The 26,255-nt window shown below is 56.8% G+C and overlaps 1 protein-coding gene across 8 annotated transcripts in view; it reads right to left on the bottom strand.

Moving 5' to 3' along the window:
- The window catches only part of OSBP2 (oxysterol binding protein 2), a 141,604-nt gene that overhangs the window by 57,846 nt on the left and 57,503 nt on the right, over nt 1-26,255 (bottom strand). Inside the window, exon 1 of one of the 8 annotated variants that reach the window (XM_089323391.1) lies at nt 21,185-21,909. The exons of 4 other annotated variants lie outside the window; for them this stretch is intronic. Coding sequence is in view for 2 of the 4 variants with exons in the window: in XM_051826525.3 (XP_051682485.3) it covers nt 2,134-2,212 (79 nt within the window). In the remaining 2 variants the exon portion in view is untranslated. Of the gene's footprint in view, nt 1-1,078; nt 1,216-2,133; nt 2,324-20,358; nt 20,478-21,184; nt 21,910-26,255 lie in introns of those variants that run through there. 3 more of the 8 variants (XM_089323390.1, XM_051826525.3, XM_089323392.1) reach the window with 3 other exon arrangements.

The raw sequence follows: 26,255 nt of genomic DNA, 5'->3' as shown, positions 1-26,255 counted from the left end.
TGGATGGAGCTCCCCACCTCCTGCAGGGCCTGGCCCCAACCCCGTCCTGGCCACTGCAAGTGTCTGGGGAGTGAACCAGCAGGTGGAAGCTTCCACTCTGTCTCTCAAATAAGATTTTTTTAAAAAGAGAGAGAGGCTGGCACCGCAGCTCACTAGGCTAATCCTCTGCCTGCAGCGCTGGCACCCCGGGTTCTAGTCCCGGTTGGGGCGCCAGATTCTGTCCCAGTTGCTCCTCTTCCAGTCTAGCTCTCTGCTGTGGCCCGGGAAGGCAGTGGAGGATGGCCCAAGTGCTTGGGCCCTGCACCCGCATGGGAGACCAGGAGGAAGCACCTGGCTCCTGGCTTCAGATCGGCACAACACGCCGGCCACAACACACTGGCCATAGTGCCCATTTGGGGGGTGAACCAACGGAAGGAAGACCTTTCTCTCTGTCTCTCTCTCACTAACTCTGCCTGTCAAAAAAATAAAATAGAGACAAGAAAAGCTGATCTTGCAAACTGTATTCTGGCTGCCCGAGGCCCTCCTCCTCACAGGGCACCTGAGGGGACACTCTTCTCCGAGGCTGGGTCCTGGCTGCTCTTGACCATGGCATTGGCCCCTGGACTTCCTCCTGCCCCTGGTGCAGTAAGCTCTGCTCCAGGGCCTGTCTCCGAGCACGGTGGGGCATGCGCGTGAACATGCAAACAACACACACACGGCACAGCCGGACACTGGCCCAGGAGGGTGTGGCATGGCCCTTCCCCAGGTAAGTAGCTCAGGTCTCACCCAAGTCTCTGGACAGCAGTGAGCACTCCTGCCAGAACCCTGCAGAACACAGGTGGACGTCTGGCCCCCACGTCAGCAGTATTTTCAGACAACGGCAACCAAGAAAACCCCTTAACACCTGACACCGATTTTCCTGTTACTCCACAGTCCACCCTCAGGATAAAACCCATCCAGAGAAAGCACAGAGACGCCACTTACACGCTGCCCACGGAACATCACCGCTTTGGCAATGACGTCACATCCAAAACAAAACCTGGAAATGCAGACCGAGCCTCCAACTCCCCCTCGAAAACACAGACTAGACAAAACTCACCTCAAGTTTCTTCAAAAGACTCTACAAGGTGAGGCTGCAGGGTGAGTTCCTCATGAAATCAACTCCCAAATGTCCAGGATTGCCAAGGCCCTGGGACTGAATTCAGACTGGAGTTTTCCGGAAGAATTTGCATAAACCTGACCCCCCCGCGCCCCCCCCCCCAGCTGTGGCTTGCAGCCTGTGACTCTGGGGTGGGGGACTCTGCCAGGAGCCAGGGCCTGAAGAAGCCAGTAGCAGGACTAACTCAGCAGGTGCAGTGTCATTACAAGGTTTTGCTGCTGATCAGAGGGAGTTGGGTTTCTTAAAGGAGCTGTTTCTCATGAATTTATGTTAGGGGAAAATTAACTGCTCCCTGTGTCTTTCAGGGTTAAAGGATCCTAATCCCCCCCCCCCGCCCCGCAGAGTTCCAAATGAACCCAGAAAACGCGCATCAAGGTTAGCACAGCTGGTTTCACTCACGCAGAAGCAAGGTTGCAAGCCTTGCAGACAAGAACAACTGCAAAGCTTAAACCTCAGCCGGCGCCCGGACCCCCCATGGGTGGTGGGAAGCGCTCTGGGACCTGTGCACCTGCACACCCCCAGGGGTCACTCAGGATCCTGGGGGTGGTGGTGGGGGTGCAGCGGGGCGGGGCAGCGTTCTCAGGGCTCAAACCCAGGCGGCCCTCCGGGAAGGGTCTTGCGCTGACCCCAGCTGACACCACGGGTGTCCCCCCACCCCACCGGGGCCAGCTGAAAGCCATCATTCTACCGGGGCTCCGGGGGAAGGAAGAGGGGGATGAGTGGATTAAGCGCCGTCCGCCACGTCCCCCTTCTTTCCAGAAAGCTCGAGATTGTATTTGGTTTCCTCTCCGCAGAGGATGCCTCTCTAGCCGCAGCCCCCTCTCTCCAGCGCGCCCCGTGCGCAAAAGCAGAGCGAGTGCGGAGCGCGCGCCGGCGGGGTGCGGGAGCAGGGGTTCCCCCAAGGCTCCCGCACGCCGCGAGGCAGTGACATCGAAAGCTCGCGTGGACCGAGCATGCAGCGGGGCCTCTTGCGGGCGGAGGCCGGCAGCACTAACCCTTCTTAAATTTATTCAGGCAGCCGGAGCTGCAGAAGGAGCGCACGGAAGCCGTCTCCCAGCAGCCGCGTCCCTTCATCCCCGCGGCGGGGCCGGCCTCCCGGGCGGCCGGACGCTACATGGCGCCGGGTCCCGGGGGGCTCACACGGAGGCGCGCGCAGCTCGGCGGGCCGCCCGGCGGAGGCGGCGGAGGCGGACGCGCGCGGGTCCCGGCGCCGCGTTACCACAATGCACCACTGCCGCCTGCCCGGTGCCCGGGCCGCTTAACCCTATCGGCGCCGCGGGGGCTGGGCCGAGCCCAGTCGAGCGCAAGCGGCCGCGCGGCTCCCCCCTTCTCGCCCCCAGCAGCCAGGGTATGCGGTCCCATCCGCCCCCTCGCCGGTGCGACCCCTCGGGCATCCCGGGCTCCCCGTCCTGACGTCAGCTTGCAATGCGAACACCGGAGCGCAGGTGCCGCCCCCTGCAGCAGCAGGCTCCGCGTGGCTTCATCTCAGAGGGTGAGGACGTCCTTAAGAGCCCAGGGGTGCGTGGGTGGTGGGGATGGTCCTGGGGCTGGGTGGGAATTTCGGACCATCGGGGAGGGAGGGCATCCCTGAGTCCTGACCGCCTTCTGACCCCGCCGAGGCGGCTGCACCTGTGTCGGGCCACCTGGCTGCCCGCTGGAAGGAAGGCAACAGGCCAGGGCCCCAGGGAGCCGTTGGCGCTGGTGCCATGCTGGCTGCAAGCTGCTGGGCACTGACACCTACTTCCGCCCACACCTCTCTGGACACAGCTTCCCCAGCTGTCCACATGGAAACTCCCAGAAGCCCCTGGGGACCTGTGCCCGCACCCTTCCTCCCTCCTCCAACCCTCAGCTAGTGCCATCCCCACCCCACCCCATGTGCATGACCCAGACGCCTGGGGGGTCGCCCCTGCCTCCTCTGCTCCTTAGATGCGCATCCACTTGGTCAGCACAGCCTGAGGGCTGCCCCCATCAAACACAGCCGGGTGGTCCACAGCTCCTGCCCCTCTCAGCCCCCCACACCTTCCTCCTCCCCAGGGAGTCTTAGAAACACGTCCAAGGTCACGGAGCAGGTCCCGCCCTCACACTGCTCACCGGTCCCATTCCTGTCCACTGCTCCCTCGGATGGACTTCCTCTGGATGCACTTGGGGTCGCTTAAACACAGTCCCGGCCAGGCACAGTCTGTCTGTGCCCATGGCTCGGCCTGGCCCCCGCCTCCCTCGGCACCATGGATGCCCGGTGCAGCCTCTGGGGCCTGGGCCTGGGTTTTGCCACTGCTCCTGTGCCTAACACAGCTCCACTAACACTGACACCTCACAGGAAGCTAGATCCGTCATGGGGGTGTAGCAGGTGCAATTTATGGGACTGAAGCCCTTTCCACCAACGATTTTTCCAAATACACAAGCAAGCAAGCCCCTGAGTAAGCATCTAATAGGCTCGGGGCAGGTGGCCCCGGCTCGCTGACTCTGAACCATGTCTTCCGCCTAGAGGATGAATCTTTCGCCGTAGCGTTGGGTTAACCAGCCTGGGAATAGCAGGCAAGTGTGATTGTCCTTAAGTTTTCTGGTTATGAAATGCAGAGCAACACAGTGGCACCATTGCACTGTCACCACTGGGTGACCAAACACCAAGTCCTGGGCCTCGTGTGCTTTACCTGCGTTTCCCTCATTTAATCCTCCCAGAGAAGCCTCGGGTGGCAGGCACCACCAATACCGTCTCTCACAGAAGAGTGGACAGGCGCTAAGACAAAGGGACTCGCCCGGGGTCCCAGGCTGGAGGCTGGCCTGGGGCAGCGGCTGATGCACCTGTGTCTGGTAGGAGAGCACCAGCCGGGGCCCCGGGGAGTTGCTGCTCCCTTGGCACAGAGCCCTGGGCTCTGGGGCTTCCTAAGTTCCCCAGGCTCCCAGAGGAAAAAATGGGGGGAAATTGGAGCCGTGTTCGGAACGTTTTGGGAAAGTGTTCAGAAACATAAACAAACGATGTTTTCAAAGGATTCCCACGTGCAAGTGTTAAGTCCAACGCAGGGTATTGAAACCAGACGCTGTGTGTGTCATATTATGGGAACTGGGAACTGGGGGCTGCAGGGATCTTCCCGACTCTGAGAGGTTGGGGAAGGGGCGGGAAGAGGAGCTGAGCACCGTCCTCACTGGAGCCACGCCCGGCTCGTGGCTGGAGACTGAGATGCTAGGAGCCAAAGTACCCGGTGAGGAAGGCAGGACGGTAAAAGAAAAAAACAAAACAAAACAAAACAAAACAAAAAACAGGCAGTCCCGCGAAAGCCAACACCCGCCCACGCTGTCTCTCCTTTTTACCCAATTATTGTACACTCGGAGTTGCATCCACAAACCACCAGTTCCTGCTCCCGTGACTTCACAACCCGCAACCAGGCTGAACGGGCGGCCAGAGGGTGCGAGCTGGTCCTTACAGGAGACTCGGGAGCCGTAAGGCGGAGCTGACCGAGTATGGAGGAGGCCAAGGGAGCCGAGCGTGAGATGATCCTGGGTCATTCCAGCCGCTCCGCCAGGTGGAATTACCCAGGGGCTTGGGCACAGTTTCTGTCCCAACCTCGTGGGCGCGAGGCAGAGCCCCCGGTTCCATGTCTGTGCCCATCTGTACTCGTGCATTGTGGGTATCTCTTGAGCAGCTCCAGGTGCTTGGTCACCCTCCCAGAGACCGCCGAAACCCAAGTGCACCAACTCCAAGTCCTTACTGAAGTCCTTTCACCCCAAATGCCTGGTGCTGGCAACCACGGAGGCGGCTACACTCCTGGGTCTCAGCTCCTACCGAGCCCCACGTCCAGGCCAAGCTGATCCTGCTCCCTGCAAAGTCCTCCGTGTCCTCTCACGTCCGTGGTCACCACTTTGCTTTCTTGTGCCACCTGGGTGGTGGCTGCTGGGACAGCGCCCCCTGGATGGCTGCCTTCCCCTTTCCGCTTGTTATAGAACACTGGTGGTCAGACTCGTGTCCACGCTGTTCACTCCTTTGTCCATAAGGCAACACACAACCCCCCAACTACAGAGAGGCAGTTCCTGACTTTACGATGGTGCGAAACTGATCGGCCTTCAGTAGTAACCATGCTTTGAATCTGGAATTTGGATCTCTTCCCAGGTGAGTGATGTGTGGCACAGTCCTCTCCTACAACCCTGGGAGGTGGCAATGTGCTACCTGGTTAAGCTGGGGTGTTTAGGCTAATTATAGCAAATGACTTTTCCTTTTTTTTTTTTTTAAGTGTTAATTGATTTGTTTGGGAGGCAGAGAGGGAGAGAGATCTCCCATCTATTGGTTCACTCCCAAAATGCTTGCAACAGCTGGGGCTGGGCTGAAGCCAGGAGCCAGGAACTTAAGCCGGGTCTCCCGTGTGGGAGGCGGGGACCCAGGGGCCTGAGCCATCACCTGCTGCTTCCCACAGTCTCCATGACCAGGACACTGGAGTTGGCAGCTGGAGTCGGGGAATCTAACTTGGGTACTCTGATAGGGGGACAGGGACATTTTAACCACCAGGCTAAATATTCAATTCCCTAAACACATTTTTTTAAAAAGATTTTTTATTTATTTATTTGACAGGTAGAGTTACAGACACAGAGAGAGAGATAGAGAGAAAGGTCTTCCTTCCATTTGTTCACCCCTCAAATGGCCACCATGGCTGGCGCTACGCCGATCCGAAGCCAGGAGCCAGGTGCTTCATCCTGGTCTCCCATGCAGGTGCAGGCGCCCAAGCACTTGGGCCATCCTCCACTGCCTTCCTGGGCCACAGCAGAGAGCTGGCCTGGAAAAGGAGCAACTGGGACTAGAACCCAGTGCCCATATGGGATGCCAGCACTGCAGGCGGAGGATTAACCAAGTGAGCCACAGCGCTGGGTCCCCTAACACATTCTTAACTTGACATTTTCAATGTACGCCATATTCAACGTACGATATTTTCAGCTTACAAGGGACGTGACCCCATCAGGGGGGAAAGGGGGGGGGCGGTGCTGTGGCTCAGTGGGTTAACGCCCTGGCCTGAAGCGCCAGCATCCCATATGAGCGCCAGTTCAAGACCAGGCTGCTCCACTTCCATTCCAGCTCTCTGCTATGGCCTGGGAAAGCAGTAGAAGATGACCCAGGTCCTTGGGCCCCTGCACCCACGTGGGAGACCAGAAGAAACTCCTGGCCCCTGGCTTTGGATTGGCGCAGCTTGGGCCCGTTGTGGCCAATTGGGGAGTGAACCACCAAATGGAAGACCTCTCTCTCTCTCTGCCTCTCCTCTCTCTGTGTAACTCTGACTTTCAAATAAATAAATAAAAATCTTTAAGAGAGAGAGAGAGAGAGAGAGAGAGAGAGAGAGAGAGAGAGAGAGAGAGAGATGGATCCGCCAGCCACTGACAGCAGCTCCAGAAACTAGTGTGAGGTCTCTGGGGACAGCATGGCCCTGCACAGTAGCTGTGCTCCAGGATGACAAATGGGATGCATGACAAGGACACAGCGGGAACACTGCAGGGAACTCCGTTTGGAGCGCTACTTGTTGCCAAGACCTAGCAGCAGCCCAGGGGCAGGTGTCCAGCCTAGAGGCTGATACGTTGATGCGGATGCCTGCATCCCACACCAGAGAGCCTGGATTTGGCTCCTGGCCCTGGCTGCTGACTCCAGCTTCCTGTTAACGTGGGCCCTGGGAGGCAGCAGGGATGGGTCAAGTCACGGGTGCTGCCACCCATGTGGGAGACCCGGATGGCGTGCCTGGCGCCCCCGGCTGTTGCAGGCGTTCGGGGAGTGAAACAGTGGCTGTCTCTGTCTATAGGTCTATTTCTCTGCCTCTCAAGGAAACACGTTAAAAACATCAAAGGGGGTGTGTGTTTCCTGGCGCAGTGGGTTAAACCGCTGCTGGGGGTGCCTGTGTCCCATAGGAGAGGGCCTGGGGCTGAGTCTCGCCACCATTCTGACCCAGCTTCCTGCTAATGTGCCCAGGGGGCAACAGGCAATGGCCCAAGTGCTTCTGTCCAGGGAGACCTGGACGGAAGTGGGAGACCTGGCTCTTAACTCTGGCCTGTTGCGGGTTATTTGAGGGAGTGAGCCAGGAGATGAGAGATATGTCTCCAACTTTCAAACACATAAATTAAATAAATATATTTTTAAAAAATTTAAAAGAACCTAATTGTCTAACAGCAGGTGAATGTTTAGTCCATCAACTTCATGGCAGATCATGGAGAGACTCCTTAGAAACAACAGACTATGCTCCAACACAAAATACTGAATGGACCAACGGCCAGCCATCTTCACAACTGTGGGAAAGCCGTGCAGGCACGGACATCGGACATGATAGCGGCATGTGTGAATCTCCTTGATTCTGGGCTCCTGGAGAAGCCTGGCTCTCTTTCCCCGGGCCCCAGCACCCCACTTTGGATCCCTATCTACTTGTCTGCGTCTCACAGCAGACGGTGGACTCCGTGTGTGCTGGGACCGCGGCCTTTCCTCTCTGTTCTCAGCCTCCAGCCTGGCCGAGCGCACGGCAGGTGCACACGAATGACTAGATCAGTGAGTGGACGGACAAGAGCAGCTCAGTCACCCCCCGAGAGCCCTACGTGGCCTAGGCTAGCAAACCTCGCCACCTTCCTGCCTTCCCAAGGCTCCTACTGCTGCGCCCCCAGCTGCATCTCTGACGCCCACCATCTCTGGCAGAGCCCTGTCCCCTCTGTGCCCCTGCCCCGTCCTTCACGGGAGTCCCCTTGGGAGCAAGATCCAACGGGGGCTTCCAGACCTGAGCTGGCTACCCCCTAAACATGCGAAGCTCCCGCTCTGGGTCTCGTGCTCTTTACTAATGAGGGGCTGGACTCCCCCGGAAGATGGCCGCTGCCCTTCTCCATATTGGCCTGGGAGAGCAAAGCCTTCCGAGGGTCCGTGATGCACGCACATGGGGGATATCTCAAAAGCAAAACCCCACTGAGCTGCAGTGGTCACACAGCCATGGATAGCTCCTGTCTACCTCATTCATAAAGGATTCCGCACCGAAGCCAAAGAATGAATTCAGGAGCCACATGGATGAAAATGGGTTGCTAGGTAATTACAATAAACTTCCAAGGTTGGGAGGGAAATTTTCAATGGACCATTGATTATTTTAGATCAGAAAAATGGAATGGGAGAGAGTGCACCCTGGGGGGAGAGTGCATTCAAACAAGTTTGAGAAAAGGGGAGGGCTAGGGATGGTGCCGAGGCCTGGCCCTGTTCACCCGTGCCCCGTGCTGTTGCAGGAGTGGGGACCATTCTGCCGGCAGGCTGTGCAGGGCCCGTGGCATTATTCAGTCTGACCTTGCCGAAGCAACTACAGGCAGGACAAGAAAGTCCGTACATCTATAGCAGGCTCATTTTTAAGTGGATCATTTTGCATGGCCCGCGAGTGATGTTACAGATATCCAAATTGGCCCTTGGCGGAATAAAATAAAAGGTTCCCCACCCGTGTTAGAGACGGCAGAGGAGGCAGACGCCACACTGCTGGGAGCCGAGTCTGGAACGAGCAAGGGGCTCCGTTAGCATCCCCAGCTGCGCATTTCGATGGCCGGGGTGAGCAGCTGGGGTCAGTCCCTGCAGCAGGTCCGAGGGCACTGGCCCCTCCTCAGCCCCCATTCACCTACTGTGTCAGTTATTAACCCAGAAACCCCTTGCTCACTCAGTACTACTTTCAGCAACAAGTCCCGCCCCACACAATCAGAGGGCTGGGCCTCCTAAGACGTTCCTATCCATTTGTTTGGTCTTCACTGATTTTTTTAAGAAAGTGACAACAAAAGGAATGGAAAATCCAAATCTGTTGCAGAATGTTCCTTCTTGTTTGTTGGTTAGTAAAGCAACTCAAAGCAAGCAGCTTTAATGGACCCTTTTAAGTATATGAAAATGGTCACAAAATGTATTTCGCTATTGGTGCTTAAGGCCAGCGAGGTAGGAGGGAAGCCGAGGTGCTCAGCTGGGTGTTGGTGGCACAGGGCATGGTGATGTTCGTTCTGTAAAGCGATCGTAGGGCTCACTGAGGAGCCACTATGCTGCTGTGACCCTTAACTCAACAAGCAATCAGACTCCTGGGGGCCTTCCCACAGCAAACAACTCAGGAGGAGCGAAAATCTTTCTATACAAAGTCATTCACAGCGCCATTATCCGTAACAGCCCAAGCGGGGAAGTTGAAGGATGAGGTCAAAACACCGGTCTGTGACTCAGTAGACTATCACGCAGCCATTGGAACGCTCCTTAGAGAACCAGGGAAGCTGCTAGCTCCAGTGTAGGGTGAGGAGGGCACAGGGTGACACGTACTGGTTCGTAGGATGCTGAAGATGGGATACGGCAGGTGTGCGGACAGAGGGGAGGAGGGAAGCAAACGAGCAATCACAGCTTTGCGATGCCCAGGGAGCCTCCTGCAGTTCAAGTCCTCTTCATCGTCCCCTGCAATGTTGCCTATGACAGCAGAAGTGCAGCAAGCTACGTTCAATCAACTGTCTTTTTTTTTTAAGGCTAAGCCAGGGGCTGGGGCTGTGGTGTAGTGGGTAAAGCTGCCACCTGCAGCAGCAACATCCCATATGGGTGCTGATTTGAGTCTTGGATGCTCCACTTCCAATCCAGCTCCCTGTTAATGCACCTGGGAAAGCAGCAGAAGATGGTCCAAGTGTTTGGGCTCCTGCACCCAAGTGGGAAACCTGTAAGAAGCTCCTGGCTCCTGGTTTTGGCCTGACTCAGCCTTGGCTGTTATGGCCATTTGAGGAGTGAACCTCAAATGGAAGATCTCTCGTCTGTCTCTCTGCCTCTGCCTCTGTGTAACTCTGCCTTTCAAATAAATAAATATTTAAAAAAAGCTAAGCCATCTCTCATAGGAATTATTTTTCCCCTTTAAAAATTTTTATTGGTTTATCTGAAAGGCCTCTGAGTTACAGAGAGAATGAGAGAGACAAAAAGAGAGAGATCTTTCATCCTCTGGCTTAGTCCCCAAATGGCTTCTACAGCCAGAGCTGGGACAAACTGAAGCCAGGAGCCAAGAGCTTCTTTTGGGTCTCCCATGTGGGTGCAGGGGCCCAAGCACTTGGGCCATCCTCTACTGCTTTCCCAGGCCACAGCAGAGAGCTGGATTGGAAGTGGAGCAGAGGGGACTGGAACCAGCACTCTTATGGGATGCTTGGCGTTGCAAGCGGTGGCTTACCCCGCTGCGGCACAGCACTGGGCCCTCAAGTGAATTTTTATTTGATGCCGTTTCCTGGGGGACAAAGGACGTGCAGGAGTTCTGCAGGGAGCAGGTACCCTGCTTAGGGGGTGAGAGTTATGAGGCCATGGGATGGTGGGGACAAGGGTTGGTGACAGGTGAGCAGGAAGTCAGGGTGGTGGAACTCAAAGAGTTGTAACACCAGTGCCCCCCGCCCCGACATCATCCCCGCCCCCTCCCTGCAGGGTCCAGGGCTTCAGAGTTGGAGGCACGAGCCTGAGCCCGGATCCTCAGTCTGCTCCCCGGCAGACTGGAAGCCTCACTCCCCTGAGTCTCATCCCAGCGCGGGGCTTTCCCTCTGCTGCAGGGTCAGCCAAGTCTCCCTGTGTTGAAGTCCAAATCCCTAGAGCCTCAGAATGTGAGGGATTGCAGTTGAACCTTTAAAGAGATGATTTTTTTTAATAATTAATGTTTATGTTTCTAACGGGCAGAGAGACAGAGATCTCCTATCTACTGGCTCACTTGCCCAAATGCCCTCTGCAGCCAGGGCCGGGCCAGGCACCCAAGCAGGGGCCTGGAACTCATTCCAGATCTCCCACGTGGGTGGCAGGGGCCCGGGACCTTGAGCCGTCACCTGCTGTCTCCCGGGATGTGCATTAGCGGAAGCCAGAGCAGAGCTGGGACTGGATCCAGCCACAGAGGCAAGTTAGCCGCCTTGCCAGGTGTCCCCTCCCCATATAGAGGAGATTAAGATAAAATGAGGTCATCAAGGTGGACCCTGACTTGTCAGGACAGGTGTCCTCATAGGAAGATGGATTCCAAGGGACGGCGTTGTGGCATAGCGGGTAAAGCTGCTGCCTGTAGTGCCGGCATCCCACATGGGCACCGGTTCGAGTCCCGGCTGCTCCACTTCTGACCCAGCTCTCTGCTATGGCCTGGAAAAGCAGTGGAAGATGGCCCAAGTCCTTGGGCCCCTGCACCCGTGTGGGAGACCCAGAAGAAGCTCCTGGCTCCTGGCTTCGGATCAGCGCAGCTCCAGCCTTTGCGGCCGTTTGGGGAGTGAACCAGCGGATGGAAGACCCCTCTCTCTGTCTCTGCCTTTCAAATAAATCTTTAAAAGAAAAAAAAAGGATAAGAAAGGAGTAGGGCAGCCATGTGAAGACACGGTGAGACGGCGGCCACAGCGAGGTCTCATGAGAAATCAATCCTGCTGCTTTTTTGATCTTGGACTTCCAGCCGCCAGAATGGTGAGAATAAATTTCTGTTCTTTAAATCACCTGCTCTGTTGGATTTGGTTATGGCTGATGACTTCCCTGCATAGAGAAGTGACAATGACCTCAGCCCTGCAGGCACTCAACAAAAACAAAAACAAAAAACACCTGAGAAAAGTGAACTACGGCAGTGCCTGGCGTCCCCGGAGCTTCTGCCCCAGGCAAGTCCAATGCCCAAACGCACTTGGTCTCCACGTCCATCAAGGAGTTAGTTTAACAAGGTCAGCTGCTCCTGTGAGCCCTTGGCAGCTGGTGTGGGGCTGGCCAGGATGGGCGGCACAGCTGTCAAGTGGCAAAGTTCAAGTTGAGAGGTTTTGTTCGAAGGCAAGCAAAGAGCAAGGAAGGGGCAGGAGAGCAACATTCTAAGCCTCCAACCTCCACTTCCACCCCGGCCCCCCACCACTAAAAAAACAAGCCCTGTGGTTGACGGAGCTTAGAACATAAGCACGGGGCTGGCGCTGTGGTGTAGCAGGTAAAGCCACCGCCTGCAGTGCCGGCATCCCATATGGGCGCTGGTTTGAGTCCCGGCTGCTCCACTTCCCATCCAGCTCTCTGCTGTGGCCTGGGATAGCAGTAGAAGATGGCCCAAGTCCTTGGGCCCCTGCACCCGCATGGGAGACCTGGAAGAAGCTCCTGGCTCCTGGCTTCGGCTTGGCCTAGCTCGGGCCGTTCCGGCCATCTGGGGAGTGAACCAGCAGATGGAAGACCTCTCTCTTTCTCTCTGCCTCTCCTTCTCTCTGTGTGTAACTCTTTCAAATAAATAAATAAATCTTAAAAAAAAGAACATAAGTATTTGGGAACGTCATAGTGCCACAGTCACCACCCAAGAGTTAAAAGACAAGAAAACACTTGCAAGACATATAACCAAGGCGGGAGAAATCGCCACTAGAGGGAGCTCCTGATACATCAGCAATGGAAACCACAAGTATCCAAGGAGTGAAATGAAAAATAGATAATGAATATGCAAGCCGCAGGACGCACACGCTGGTCAATAAGGCAGATAAACGCACACTCCATGGTCAGGAGCAAAACGCGAGACAGGGCCTTTTGGTTCCTTCATCAGTGTAACAAAGGGGTGGCCTCTGCTGCCGCTCACGCTGCTGGGAGACATGGCGGCGGGGTGTATTCCTTCTGGCTGACAGCCTGATCGGGTCTGTTGCTGTGTATCACGTGCATGGCCTTGTAGCCTTCCGATTTCTCTCCTAGGAACATACGTGACGGAAAAACTCACACACGTGCACGGAGATGAAGAAGGCCCACTACTGCACTCTATGGGACAGGAATACAAGCTGAAGAATCTAGGGCCGGTGCTGTGGCACAGTGGGTAAAGCTGCAGCTTGTGGCACCGGCATCCCATAAGGGTGCTGGTTCGAGTCCCGGCTGCTCCACTTTCGATCCAGCTCTTTGCTAACGTACCCAGGAAAGCACTGGAAGATGGCCCAAGTGCTTAGACCCCTGCACCCATGTGGGAGACCCAGAAGAAGCTCCCAGATTTGGCCTGGCCCAGCCCCAGCCATTGTGGCCATTTGGGGAGTCAAACAGCAGATGGAGGATCCCCCTCTCCCCTTTCCTTCTCTCTGTAACTCTGCCTTTCAAATAAATAAATAATTTTTTTTTTCAAAAATGGTGAAGAACCCACTGTCCCTCAAGAGGAAAATGAGGGGTGGGTGTTTGGCTCAATGGTTAAGATGCCATTTGAACACTTGCATCCAATGTTGCTGGTTCAGGATTGGCTCTGCTTCCAAGTCCAGCTTCATGCAAATGCACCATGGGAGACTGAAAGTGCCGGCCCAAGTACTGGGGTCCCTGTCACTCCCATGGGAGACCTGGGTGGAGCTCCTGGCTCCCAGCTCCGACTGCTGCAGTCACAGCTGTTGCAGGCATTTGGGGCCGTGAACCAGCAGGTGGAAGATCTGTGTCTGTCTTTCTCCCTCCTCTCTGTCTCTCTTTCAAGTACATAGCAATTCCAAAGAAAATAAAGGGGGAAACTATTCCATTGTGGCCAACTGTTAGTGTGCTCCTGCTTGGGACCCCCTCATTCCAGGGTGGAGTCCCTGGAGTTGAGTCCCAGTTCTGTTCCCAACCCCAGCTTCCTGCCAATGTGCACCCTGGGAGATAGCAGGTGGGGGCTCAAGTACTTGGGTCCCTGCCACCCATGTGGGAGATCCAGATGGAGTTCTGGACTCCTGATTTGGGCCTAGCCCACCTCCTGGCAGGAACCCAAGTACTTGGGCCATCCTCTGTGCCTTCTCAAGCACATTAGCAGGAAGCTGGATCAGAAGCCAAGTAACCAGGCCTGGAACCAGCACTCTGGTATGGGATGTAAATGTTGCTAGTGGCGGCTTAACCCACTGTACCACAACACCCGCGGAAGACTTGGATGCTGTCTGGGCTCCAGCCTGGCCCAGCTGTGGTGGTTGTGGGCATTTGGAGAATAAGCCAGCAGATGCGAGATCTCTGTGTCTCTTTCAAGTAGATGAAAGATAAATAAACAGTTTTTAAAGACTGATTTATTTGAGAGACAGAGTTACAGAGAGAGGGAGAGACAGAGAGAGAGAGGTCTTTCATTCACTGGTTTACTCCCCCAAATGGCTGCAACATCTGGAGATGGGCCTATCAGAAGCCAGGTGCTTCTTCCAGGTCTCCTACGCAGGTGCAGGGGCCCAAGCACTTGGGCCATCTTCTACTGCTTTCCCAGGCCATAGCAGAGAGCTGGATCGGAAGTGCAGCAGCCGGGACTCAAACCGGTGCCCATTTGGGATGCTGGCACTGAGGAGGAGACTACGCCAGAGTGCCAGCCCCATACATAAACATTTTTTAAAATAAAAATGAGATTGGCCTATTTTCACCCACATGCAAAATCTCTAAAATGTATTAGTAACAGAAAAAAAAAAAAGGCCGTCTCCTCATCACTGTGTATAAGATGTATGGGTGCATGTGCGCGTGGGCGTGTGTATACTTCGATGGCTTTGTAAATGCGTGGGAAAGTTCTGGAAAAGCACTCCTGCTAGCACGTTGGTGGAGTGCTGCTCTCGGGAGGGGAGGGAGGTGACGAAGGACGCCTAAATTGTATGCTATATATTTGAGAGTCATTTACGTGCTCCACAAGCACGTGTTTCCTAACTAAAAGTCACTTCTGCTCCAATGAGGAGGCCTGCTCCCTGCAAAACCTCCGGTGACCTCTAAGGGACTCTCGCAGGGTGCAAGGTCGGGCACGGAGGCGGGTGCACACTGGGTGACAGTGCGGGCAGGTGCGCCCGGAAGCCACGCGAGAGAAGCCAGCACACCAGCGCACACAGACCAACCTGGCAGACAGCAATCAGACAAGGGCTGGATCATTTGGCGCACCCGCGGCACGATCCCCAGGAAGCGGAGGAACACAGCCGCCCATGGTGACGCGCCCTGCAAAGAACGGACAGAGCTGCAGCCAGGGGTGGCGGGGCCGCAGGGCAGGCACCCGGCCTCCAGCCAGGCTGTGGGTCTCACCCCACCCTCAAGCTACCAGGCTGCCACTACCAGTAACCTGGAGAATCACAGCTGTGGAACCGGGAGGCATCACCCATGCACGGGGTGGTCCGGGCACGCACCGGCTTGTACTCTGGCCCATGTGATCCAGAGAGGTGTCATGCGCCGCGCCAAGGCGGAGAGAGGGTGTCGGAGGCGAGTGTAGACACGAACAGAAGCGAAGGCGAGAAGCAGCAGGTGCAGCTTTGCTCAGGGTCATCCCTGAAGCCGCGTAGGACGCTCCCTGCAGGGCCCCTCCTGCGGCAGGTCAGGCTCGCAAGTCCCAGCAGCAGCTCCTCTGTGAAGCCCTCTGCCCGCACCCCCACTGTCCTCACCCCCCCCATTCCCTTCCCACTCCCTGATGGGGCCCTAGTGGTGGCGTCCACTTCTGCAGCACCAAGTGCCAGCTCCCTGTGTAGCTGTCCCAGGCTGCAGAGCCAGGACAGTCTTCCCCTCTGTGTCCTGGAACTTCACGGCCACCTGGATGCCTCCCTGACTCCGCCTGTCGCCCCAGGGAGCCCAGCACCTCTCCTCTGCCCCCTTATGAGCGCCCTTCCCTTCCAGGCCCTTCCAGGCCCTTCCAGGCCCAGGCTGGATGGCGCCTGTGCTGTGGTCTCCCTCTCCTTGAACCTCTGTGTGCAATGAATCCCCCTTACTCTTCGAAATCAATGGCAGCTCCACACTGCCCTCCTCTCCCCCGCCTTGGCTTCCAAGTTCGCACTCTCTTAGATCCACCCTGCCAGCAACCACATGGGCTGTCTACTAAAAATATTATCTGCTACCTTCCGGGAGCAAGTTCAAGTTCAAACTCCTGCATAAGCCACAGCCCACCAGGAGCTAAGAAGCCTCAGGAGGCTCAGCACTGCCTGCTCCTGGCCTCAGCTCCCTGCCACGCCTCTGCCCACCTGGCCTGGGCTCTCTGCCGTCCTCTCCCTTGACTGACACCTGTTCATCTCTGAACCTGGGGCGGCTCCCCTTCCCGCAGGGAGTCTTACTGGATGGTTGCCGGCCCAGCGAGGAGCCGGAAGGTCGCCCGGAGCAGGGCCCTTGCTCAGGGTTCTCATCCCACCCTTCCACCTGGCTCAGACACAGAACTTCGTTCTCTTGCAGTTTTGAAGGCTAGAAATCCAAAACCCAAGTGTCGGCGGGAAGGTGCTCCCACAAATGTTCTAGGAGAGGCCCCTTCCTCGCCTCTTCCGGCTTCGGGCAGCCCCAGGCGCGCCTTGGTTTGCGGCAGCATCACTCTAACCTCCGCCCCCATCCTCCCCTGTGGTCTGAGTCCAGGTTTCCCTCCTGGTATAGGAGGACACGAGTCACCCTGGACCAGGCTCTACCCACACGACCTCACTGTGGCTTGATGATGTCTGCAAAGCCCTCAGTTCCAGCAAGGCCACATTCACAGGCCCAGGGAGTTGGGACTTCAGAGTGTGTGTGTGTGTGTGTGTGTGTGTGTGTTTTAATACTCAGGTCCCTGGGAATGTTTATCTGAGCAAGAAGCATGCTCTGGTCTAGGCTGGGCAGGAAGACAGCCTGGAGGAGGTGGCTTACAGGACATATGCAGGCAAGAGGAGGAGACCCCTGTGCGGGAGAAGAGGAGCCCCCCGAGCAGGAGAAGAGGCGAGGCCGCCCCTGGGCAGCCCTGTGGTCTGCGGTGCGAGGTGCTGGGCCGGCTTGCAGAAAGGCCCGGTGGAGCCACCTGCACTCATCCTGAGGGAACAGTGGCTGGGGAAGGCAGGGGGCAGTGACCAGCGCAAAATGTGCGTTCCTGAAAGACTAATCCGCCCCCCAGGCACCCAGAGCAGGAGTCCGAAAGGGGCCCCAGGCAAGGTCAGCGGAGAATGAGCAAGTGGATCAGCGCTGCCCGTGGCAGCCGGGCCCCGGGAGGGGGAAAGGGCGGAGGCCAGAGAAAACGGGGCAGGAAGATGAACAGGACCTGGCTTCAGGCGGTGAGGACGCGAAGGAGTGGGGGGAGGGGGCAGGGGTTGGGGTTCAAGGTGGGAGCCACAGAGCAGTAACCGGAAAGGCAGCCCAGGGATAGGAGCGCGCGGTTTAGCACCACGAAATGCTGTTCAATTAAAGGGGTAAGCTCCTGGGTGTGCTCATGAAGTAACGGCTGGGGCGGGGTGCAGAGGGGCAGTGGTGCGCAAAGCAGCTACGGGAGCCCTACACTCGCTTCGTAAATAATTCAAGTTCATGAGCGACCAGCACGCGTTTCCTCCCAGTGCCTGGGGCCCAGGCTGTTGGCAGCAGGCGGTATCAGAGCAAGGTCTCGAGCGGAGAGCACTGGAGACTCCACTGCACAACCTTTAAAGTGATCTCACCGCCCCGGGAAATGGAAATCAATGCAGTCTGTGCCAGCAGAGGCCAGATGGAGAGGCTTCCCGGGCCGGGGTGGGGGAGCCAGGTGCGCGGAGCTGCCCAGCTCAGCCAGCCTGTGGGATCCACCAAGGAAGTCCTTGCGTCTGGGATGTCCTGTCTGACACAGCCACTGGCACCCCCCTGCCCAGGCTCCCACACAGGCCCTGCCGCGTGGCCCACTGGGAGGAGCTCCTGTTGGGGTGGCCATAAAGAGCCCTGTGCGCCCCCTCCCCCACAGCCCCTGGGTGAGTTGCTTCCTCTCATTCACATCCTGCAGGGTTGGCCTCGTTGATTTCCAAGGGCTTTGCCACCTTCCTGCCCTGTTTCCTGCCCGCAGCGGCTGACCCTGATGGCCAGGATCACAGACCCCATGCCCGGGAGGGGACAGGAGGATCCGGGGGGCGGGGAGGGCAGAAAGGGAAGGTGCCAGACACTGACTCCTGCCCACGGTGAGTCGGCCTGGCTGCCCCAGCCTCCAAGGGCTCCTCTTCCTCTCCCCGTCCAGCTGTGGGCCGCAGTCACCTCAGTATAAGGAGGGCAGGGGACTGCAAGCCCGCAGCTCCGGGACTGGGGCCCTGCATCACTCCCCTTCCGTGCCATCGGCTCGCCTGGGAGGCCCCTCTCCTGGTGCTGGAGGGGCAGCTGCCGCCCTCCGATCCTGGGGCCCTGGGACTGAGCTTCTTGGAGTCTCCTCGTCGGTCCAACAAGGAGGGTGATGGTGCTTATCTCACGGGGCTGCCCGGGAAGGCCTGGCAACAAGCCCAGGGCACGCACCACCCGCCCACCAGGGCTAGCTGCTGTCCCCCGGGGCGGGCGGGCGGCAGAGACACCGGCCAGCACCAGGGAGCGCCAGCCCGGCAGCCTCTCCCCCTCGCCAGGCAGCTTGTCCTGGATGTGCTTGCTCTAAACAGAGGCCCCCGTGGCCTTGGGCATTTAGGCTCCATTCCCTCTAAAGGCAACAGTCCCTCTGTCTCTCCTTGTCCTCCGCTGCTGGCCAGCTAAAGTCCCTCCCTGGATGTCGGCAGACCCAAGGGCAGCCCCCACCTTGGGACCGCCGCCTCCAGCAGGACCAGGCTACCCCCCCGGTAAGCTGCTGAGTCCCTTCTTGATCCTCACAGGTTTTTTTTTTTTTTTTTAAGTATAAACACACACGTTGAGGCATTTTGGCTAAACACACTTGGGGTCCTGTAATAACCAGCAGAGGCAGACTATGGTGTGAGCTACTGAGAGGAACACGGAGCACACCCATGTCATTGCTGCGCTGACAGTTCACATACAAGGCCCACACTGCTGTCCCCATTTCACAGATGGTAAGATAGAGGCACAGCAAGGCTCAGATCATGGGCTATGGCCAATCAGAGGTTAAGATCGGGATGTGAACCCCGGTTTCTCAACGTCCGGAGTTCACTTCTTTATAGCATACAGCTGTTGCCACCAACCCCAACACTGTTCTGCTGGGGACCCAAGCTCGCCTGCCCGCACCACCAGGAAGCGTGTCCTGCTGCCAACTCTCGGTCATGCCTTCATCATGGCGCCTTTATTTCCCGTCTTGAGACATCCAGACAGAAAGATTCCATCCACATTTTCCAAGCGTGTTTAATAACTGTGCACAGAGGCGTCTGTGCCTATGACCCAGCCAAGGGCAGGACTTCGGAGCAGAGACCGTGAGCTGGATCTGGGCCCGCGTCTCATCCAACTGTCCCCTCTTCAGTTACGGAGGTGAACTCGAACCCACCTGAATTATTGAGCAGGTTTTAAGTTGCTCAGATGATGGGTAAAAATAGGTAGCTTGCTTGCATTACAGGGGTGGGCCATGCTAAAAATACTCATCTCTCTCTCTCAACTTGATCTGGTTATGGAAAACTTTTTGGCTATCCAGGTTCATTTTTCAAAGCAAACAACATGCAAAGCCCAAATAGGATGCTTTTCCCCAACAGCCACTACGCCTCCTCCCTAGCTGGCCTGCCGCTGTCTCTTTCCGGACTTCATGTTTTTAGGAAACGGATCAACAGTGATGTCAGGGCACAGCTATGAGTCAGCCACCCTTCTGGACAAGCAGGCTCTGAAAGAGTTCATTCATCAGGCTGAACGATAAGGAGCTCACATAGAAGCTAAAAGAAAACACACACCAAAAAACCCACTTTGGGGTGGGGAAAAAAGTGGTCAAGAATAACACAGTTTGAGAAAATATGCAGAATATTTCCAATAATTCACAGAAAATGAAATCAAAAGAGAAGTTTACTTTCATGCAAGATCTTTTGAAGTCCATGCATCTGGGGGCTGTCTTCAAAAAAGTTCAGGGAGAATGTATTTTATGGAAAGAACTAAGCATAGATTTCAAAAAAAAATTTTTTTTGCACCAGAATAAACTTAGACTTCCATTCTATTTTTCCACCAACTTTGTGAACCCCCTGGCGCGTTCTCTCCCCCCTCCCCTTCCGACCTCTGCCCTCCACACAACAGCGGCGAGAGATGTTGGTGCCTGGGTGCCAAGTGGTCTGCTCCAGGCAGGTGATGCAAATAAACCCTTGGCATGCATTTTCCTCAGCACCGCAGCACCACTGCAGCGCAACACTGACCCTAGACCAGTGCAGTGCCTCGCTCGCCTCCACTTCCCGGGCACTGCCCAGGCTTTCACGGGATCCAAGGCAGCTGCCCACCAGAGCGAGCCCCTTCTGATGCACATGGCTTAGGCTTAGACAGACGGAACCCAACACCATCCCTCCCCCCGCCCGCCCAGTGCTCCAGCATCAGGGTCCAGCACCAGCTGGAAGCCAGCACAAGTGGACCTCCCTGGGGCCTTCGGGGAGGGTCCCTCGATCTCCTCCCCCCTCTTTCTGCTCCCTCACCTCCCCCAACACTCCAGAAGCCCCTTGTCTGGGCAGCGGAGCCCCCAGCAGCCCGCGCAGCCCATCCTGAGCGTTCAGAGAGCTCTCTGTCTGACCTTGCCAGGTGATGGAGATGGGAACCGAGTGCTGGTAGGAGCGAAGGCAGAGGTGACCCATCAAGTTTAAACACATCCTCCCACTTCCGGCAGGAGGGGGGACAGCTCCAGGGGGCGGGGGGCTGAGGAAGCCCCAGGGCTTCTCCGGCTGGGGAGTTGCCCAGCGTGATCTCAAACTGCTTACTCGGAAGCACAGGCAGGCCGGAGAAGGGCTCTGCTGTGACAGACACCACTGGAGTTTAAAATCTCCTTTGCGTGCTGGGAACGAACACACACACACACACACAACGCTGGCAGGGAGTGTCTACCCAGTATCCACTCTCTCTGCCTGAGTCCAGCTCAAACAACAGCCAGGTGCACTCAAGTGACCTTCACCCCTGAAGCCCTGGTCACAGGGGTTCAGAGGCCTCGGGAGTCCTAGGGAGGTGGGACTTTCCAGCTGCAGCCCCAGTCACAGCTAACCTGCCTTTCCCTGCTGAAAAAGATGGCTGGCCTCTGTCTGGGCCGAATTCCAGGGGCTGGGTTGTGCCCAGGGCAGGACCCCTGCACAGACCCCCTAGGACACCAGCCCGGGCAAACCAACCGGGGGCCAAACTGTGGGCTACACCCAGGGCCAGGGAGGAGGGCATGCCTCGTGACTGTCCCTTTGTCGGGGTTTTTGAGAGCAGGAGGCTCTACCCTTTACCCCCGGACAGGGCTCTTGCCCCTTAACCTCACAGGCTGTTGGGGATCCTGGCTGGAAGACATTTGCAACGGGGAGCTGGGGGGAGGTTGTAAAAGCCAGGGTCCCGACTACCCCACCCCGGCTCAGCCCGCCCTGACTCACCCCCGGGAGGGGCTCTCGGGTGTGGATGTGGGTCCGACCCCGAGGCTGGGGTGGGTCTTGCAGCCGCTGCCGCCGCCGCCGCTGCCTTCGCGCCACCGCACTCTCAGTCCATCCCGGTGCGGTGCCGGCTGCCACCGCCGCGCCGAGCCGGGGAGAAGGAGGGCGGTCCCGGGATTGGGTGTGCGCGGCCCGGCGGCCCCGGGCCCGCCTCCCCGCCGCGGCCGGCGCTTCAGCACCGCGGATAGCGTCCAGCCCGCGCCCTCGGAGCACCGCGGAGCTGAGCCCAGGCGAGCCGAGCAGTGCGCCCCGCTCCGCCCGCCGCCCGTCAGCCTGAGCGTGGCAGGGGCGCGCCGCGCCGCGTCCTCATTCCTCCCGCCGCCTCCGCCCCTTGGGGCCCCGGGCCAGGAGCCAAGTGCCAGGCCACCGGGTCGCTCCCCGGAGGAGCGGCCGCGCCTCTTGCCAGCCCGCGTCCCAGGCAGGGATTGGCGATTTCCTCCTGCCCCGCTGGCGAGACAAAGGCCAGCTTGTCCGTGGTGGGACGCAGGCGGTGGAGCCGCGGCTCAGCCTCTTAGAATGCCGGAGTTCGGCCTGGAACCCGACCCCGGCACCGAGGGCTCTGTCTCTGCCCAATGGAGCCCAGAGAGGGCCGGCCCGTGGCTCAAGTCCTCACATCTCCAGCGTCACACGCCCTGGGGTGGCGAGGAGTCCGCCTGTCACAGGGGGAGCCTGTCTCTCGGGAACCGGGGAGAGTGGTGCACCAACCAGGAACTCGAGTCCCTCCCCCACCCACACCATCCTAGGCACCAGAGTGCCAATCACTCAACAGATTGGGCTGCTGGAGCCACGCAGAACCAGTTCCTGCCCAAATCCCTCCCTCGGCTGCTCTCCTCCCCAGCCAGGGAAGTCCTGGGGCTGAGAGCAGGGGAGGAGGGGATCCTGGTTCTGACCTGGCCTTTGCGGCTGACCCGGGAGGCCTGAGCTCCAAGTCTGCAACAGCATGGCCCTCCCGTCCCTGGCGAGCAGCAGGGAATATACAAGGTGGGCCAGAGTGGACCTCCACCCCAGGTCCTGCTCCTTCCCCGGCCTCCCTCAGGCCCTTCTGGGGTCCAGCATAAGCACTACACTGAACTGGCAACCACTACCTGTTTCTAAAGCAAGCCTAACTTTCCGTGCCTCCTCACTGTCAAATCTGAACTGCCAGCTCCATGGCGGATGCCCGGATGGAATAAACTCGAGTGGGGATGAAGAGACGCTGTACGGGCAGTCTTTGGGGGATTCTATTGGGGCGCTCAGGGCGGTGGCAGCTGTGCTAAGAGCATGGGCGGAAACATTCATGGTGCAGCTAGGGCAGGAGCAGGCGTCTGCCACTCACGGAAGGGGGTGGGGCATCTGCCACTGGGTGGGGGAGGGGCGTCTGCCACTGTGGTGGGGGGAGGGGGGAGGGGCACCTTCACCTTTTATATTAAGGAAAGAGAATCACAACCCCCTTATGGTGCCTTAAAAATGAATAAAACACACTACCTCGACCTGTTTTATTTTCTCTTTTCTTTCTAAGATAAGGAGGCTGGTGTTGTGGCACGGTAGGCTGTGCCACTGCATGCCATGACAGTATCCTATCGTGGAAGGTGCGTGTGAGGCCCCCGCTGCTCTGCTTCTGGTCCAGCTCCCTGCTGATGCACCTGGGAAAGCAGTAGAGGATGGCCCAAGTGCTTGGGCCCCTGCACCCAAGTGAGAGACTCGGATGGAGTCTCAGGCTCTTGGCTTGGGCCCGGCCCAGCCCTGGCTGTTGCAGAGTTGCAGCCATTTGTGGAGTGAACCAGTGGATGGAAGACCTCCCTCTCTCTCTCTCTCTCTCTCTCCAAAAACAAACAAACAAACCAACCTCAAGAGAAGAAACAAAGCAGCACCCCTCATCTTCCACACAGCGGTCACGGGTGTCGGATGGGCTGGGAACCAGTCACCTTCTACACTTGTAGTGTTTGCCAAGGGCAGGTGAGAGTCTCAAGTCTTTCTTTGCTGATTTTCTCATTTGGAATGCATTTCTTGAGGCTTTTGTGACAAAGGATTCCTGCACTGAACCCCTTTGGGGTTAAACGGTGCGCGACCCAGGCAGCACTTCCCAACACGTCTGCACCCTCACCTTCAGAAGACCAGGGAGGGCCCAGCAGGGAAGCCCATTTCTGCACACACAAGCACACACACACATGTGCACGCACCCACACACACGCACATCACAAAGCTCAGAACGCCCACTCTGCACTGAAGAAGCCGCCCCTCCCAAAGCTCAGGATTTGGCAAGAGGACAAACAACCCGACTGGCACAGCTACATTTTGAGTTTTAGTCCAGTTATTCAGTCATTCGCCAGGTTCCTGAAAAAGCCTAAAAACCGGAATATCCACCATTGATTCTCCCCCACCCAGGCTGGGTGCCACTTCCTGCCCAAGCTCAGGCCCCGCCCTCTTACTCCTCCACACACCCCCTTTCCCCTGCTACTCAGCCCCAGTAAACCGCGCTTGACCTGCCTGACACACGGGACACAGGTGTCGCAGGCAAATCCAGGCCCAACCCACCCTCTGCCAGCTCAGCCCAGCTGTGCCTCCATCCCCCATGGTACCCTGAGACCCTCCCCCTCCCTCACAACCATCCTGCCCGGGGTCCACCAGTGCTTCCCCGGCCCTTTCCTCCCGAGGCTCCCGCAGACCTGGGCTGAGCTCTCTTCCTCTCTCCCCAGTCCCTCTGGCAGCCTCCTGCTCGGGCTCCTAGAGTCCCTGTCCTCTGTGTGCCAGGGCCGGGGTGCGGGGTTGGGCTGCTGGCTCCCAGCACAGTGGTCGTCCTAGCCCTGAGAGGCGATTCTGTGTATGCCACTGCTCACAGCGCCATTCTACACAACAGCTCTAACTCAGAAGTGAGCCCAGTGTCCACTGACAGAGGAACGGATGGAGAGAATGTGGTACCGATGCATGAATACAGGCGGCATGATTCCACCAAAAAAGCTTGAGGGGGCACGCAGCACTGTGCATAGTGGGTAAAGCCGCCACCACCTGTAGTGCCGCAATCCCATATGGGCACCAGTTCGAGTCCCGGCTGTTCCACTTCCGATCAAGCCCCCTGCTAATACACCTGGGAAAGCAGTAGAAGATGGCCCAAGTGCCTGGGCCCCTGCACCCACATGAGAGACCAGGAAGAAGCTCCTGGCTCTGGGCTTTGAACCATCGTGCCATTGTGGCCATTTGGGGAGTGAACCAATGGATGAAGGGTGTCTCTCTCTCTATCTCCCTCTCCCTCTCCCTTTCCCTCTCCCTCTCTCTCCCACTCTGCCTTTTAAATAAAGAAAATGAAGTAAGTGGGTGGGACAGCCCATCACAGGCTACAATGTGGATGAAACTTGAAGCCATTCTGCTCAGAGGCAGAGGCCAGTATAAAAGGACAAAGACTGTACAATTCCTCTTAGATAAGGCACCTGGGCAGTCAAGTTCATGGAGACAGGAAGTTGGGGCTGGGGGATCACTGTTCAGTGGTGCACAGTGTCAGTTTGCAAGGGGCAGAGAGCTCTGGAGATGGACGGTGGGGATGCTTGCACAACACTGTGCCTGTGCTCTGCGGCGCTGAACCGCACACCTAGCAGTGGTTAAGATGACAAATCTGATGTTATGTCTCACTTCAATATAAAAAAAGTGTTCTTATTTGAAGTGCATGTGGAAACAAATATAGCGCAGAATTTAAAATCTCATTAAATAGTTGAGTTTAATATCAAAATTGTTTCTCTTATAAATATGCTTATGATGTTCAAAAAATCATGATGCGGAATTAATGCAACAAGCAAAATGAATTCAACCCTGAGTCCCATCCCAATAGCTGTGGCTGACCAAGGAGCCCTCAGCGAGGTGGGTCCAGCCCAGGGTTCCAGCATTTTCCATAGCAGTCACTAAGCTGTCTGTCCTTGGGTCCCTGTGCCTGTCCTTGGCTTCTAGAAAGCTCTCTAAGACTTATTACCCACCCATGGGCAGTTAGGGTGACCGAAGAAAATACAGCAGAAGAGAAACGTGAACTTCCAAAACCACAGATGGCTGAAATGCCAAGAGTCCAGGACGACCATGTGGCACATCCAGTGTGTCCTAGGCAGCTCGGCTGGCAAGGCGCTAACTTCACAGTAATTATGATTAATAAGTTAATGAAAAGGACAAGGAAGGAAAGGACAAAACAGACCAAGAGATAGAGGGCTTCAGCCAAATTGGAAATCTATATAAATATTCAAATAGACATTCCAGCACTTAAAGATATCTGAAATCAAGAATTCACTGGGCAGATTTCACAGCAGAAGAGACAAAGCTGAAAGCAGGCTTAGTGAACTCAAAGACCCATCCATCAACAACTATGTCTACAGAGAAAACAGAATGGGAGAGATGGGGAGGGAGTCGGGTCTCACCTTGGTGTGTTTGGAATCTCACAGGAGCAGAAGTGACAACCAACTGTGGAAGAAACAGCGGCCACGAATCTCCCCCGGTCTGGTCAAAGATGTTGACCCACAGGTTCAAGAAACTCAGTCCCCAAAACAGGAGATGCACAAACAAAGCCATCCTCACACATGTCACAGAGTCTTGGAGAGAAAAGTCAGAAAGCAGGGTGGGTGCTGAGCTGCTGGTCGGGACACCTGTGTCCCCTATCAGAGTGCCTGGTTCAAGTGCTGGCTGCTCTCTGCTTCCCATCCAGCTCACACACCTGGGAGGCAGTGGATGATGAGTCGGGTATCCAGGTTCCTGGCACCCATGTGGGAGACCTACACTGAGAGTCTGGCCTCTGACTTCTGCCTGACCCAGCCCTGGCTACTGTGGGCATTTAAGGAATGAACCAGTAGATCACAGATCGCTCTATTTTCAATAAGTAAATCAATAAATCTCCAAGCAGAGAGGAAGAAATAAGACTGTTATCTTTCCAATACAAAACACAGAAGCAAGATGACAATAGGATCTTCAAAGTACAAGAAAAGAAGGAACGGGCATTTGGCTTCACGGTTTAGATGCTGGTTAGGATGCCCACATGGGATGCCAGCACCACAGGCAGCGGCTTTAC

The sequence above is a fragment of the Oryctolagus cuniculus genome, chromosome 21 (assembly GCF_051225735.1).
Source record: "Oryctolagus cuniculus isolate XC-2025 breed Fujian yellow rabbit chromosome 21, ASM5122573v1, whole genome shotgun sequence".
Taxonomy (NCBI): Eukaryota; Metazoa; Chordata; class Mammalia; order Lagomorpha; family Leporidae; genus Oryctolagus; species Oryctolagus cuniculus.
This window is presented reverse-complemented; position numbering and strand designations above follow the sequence as displayed.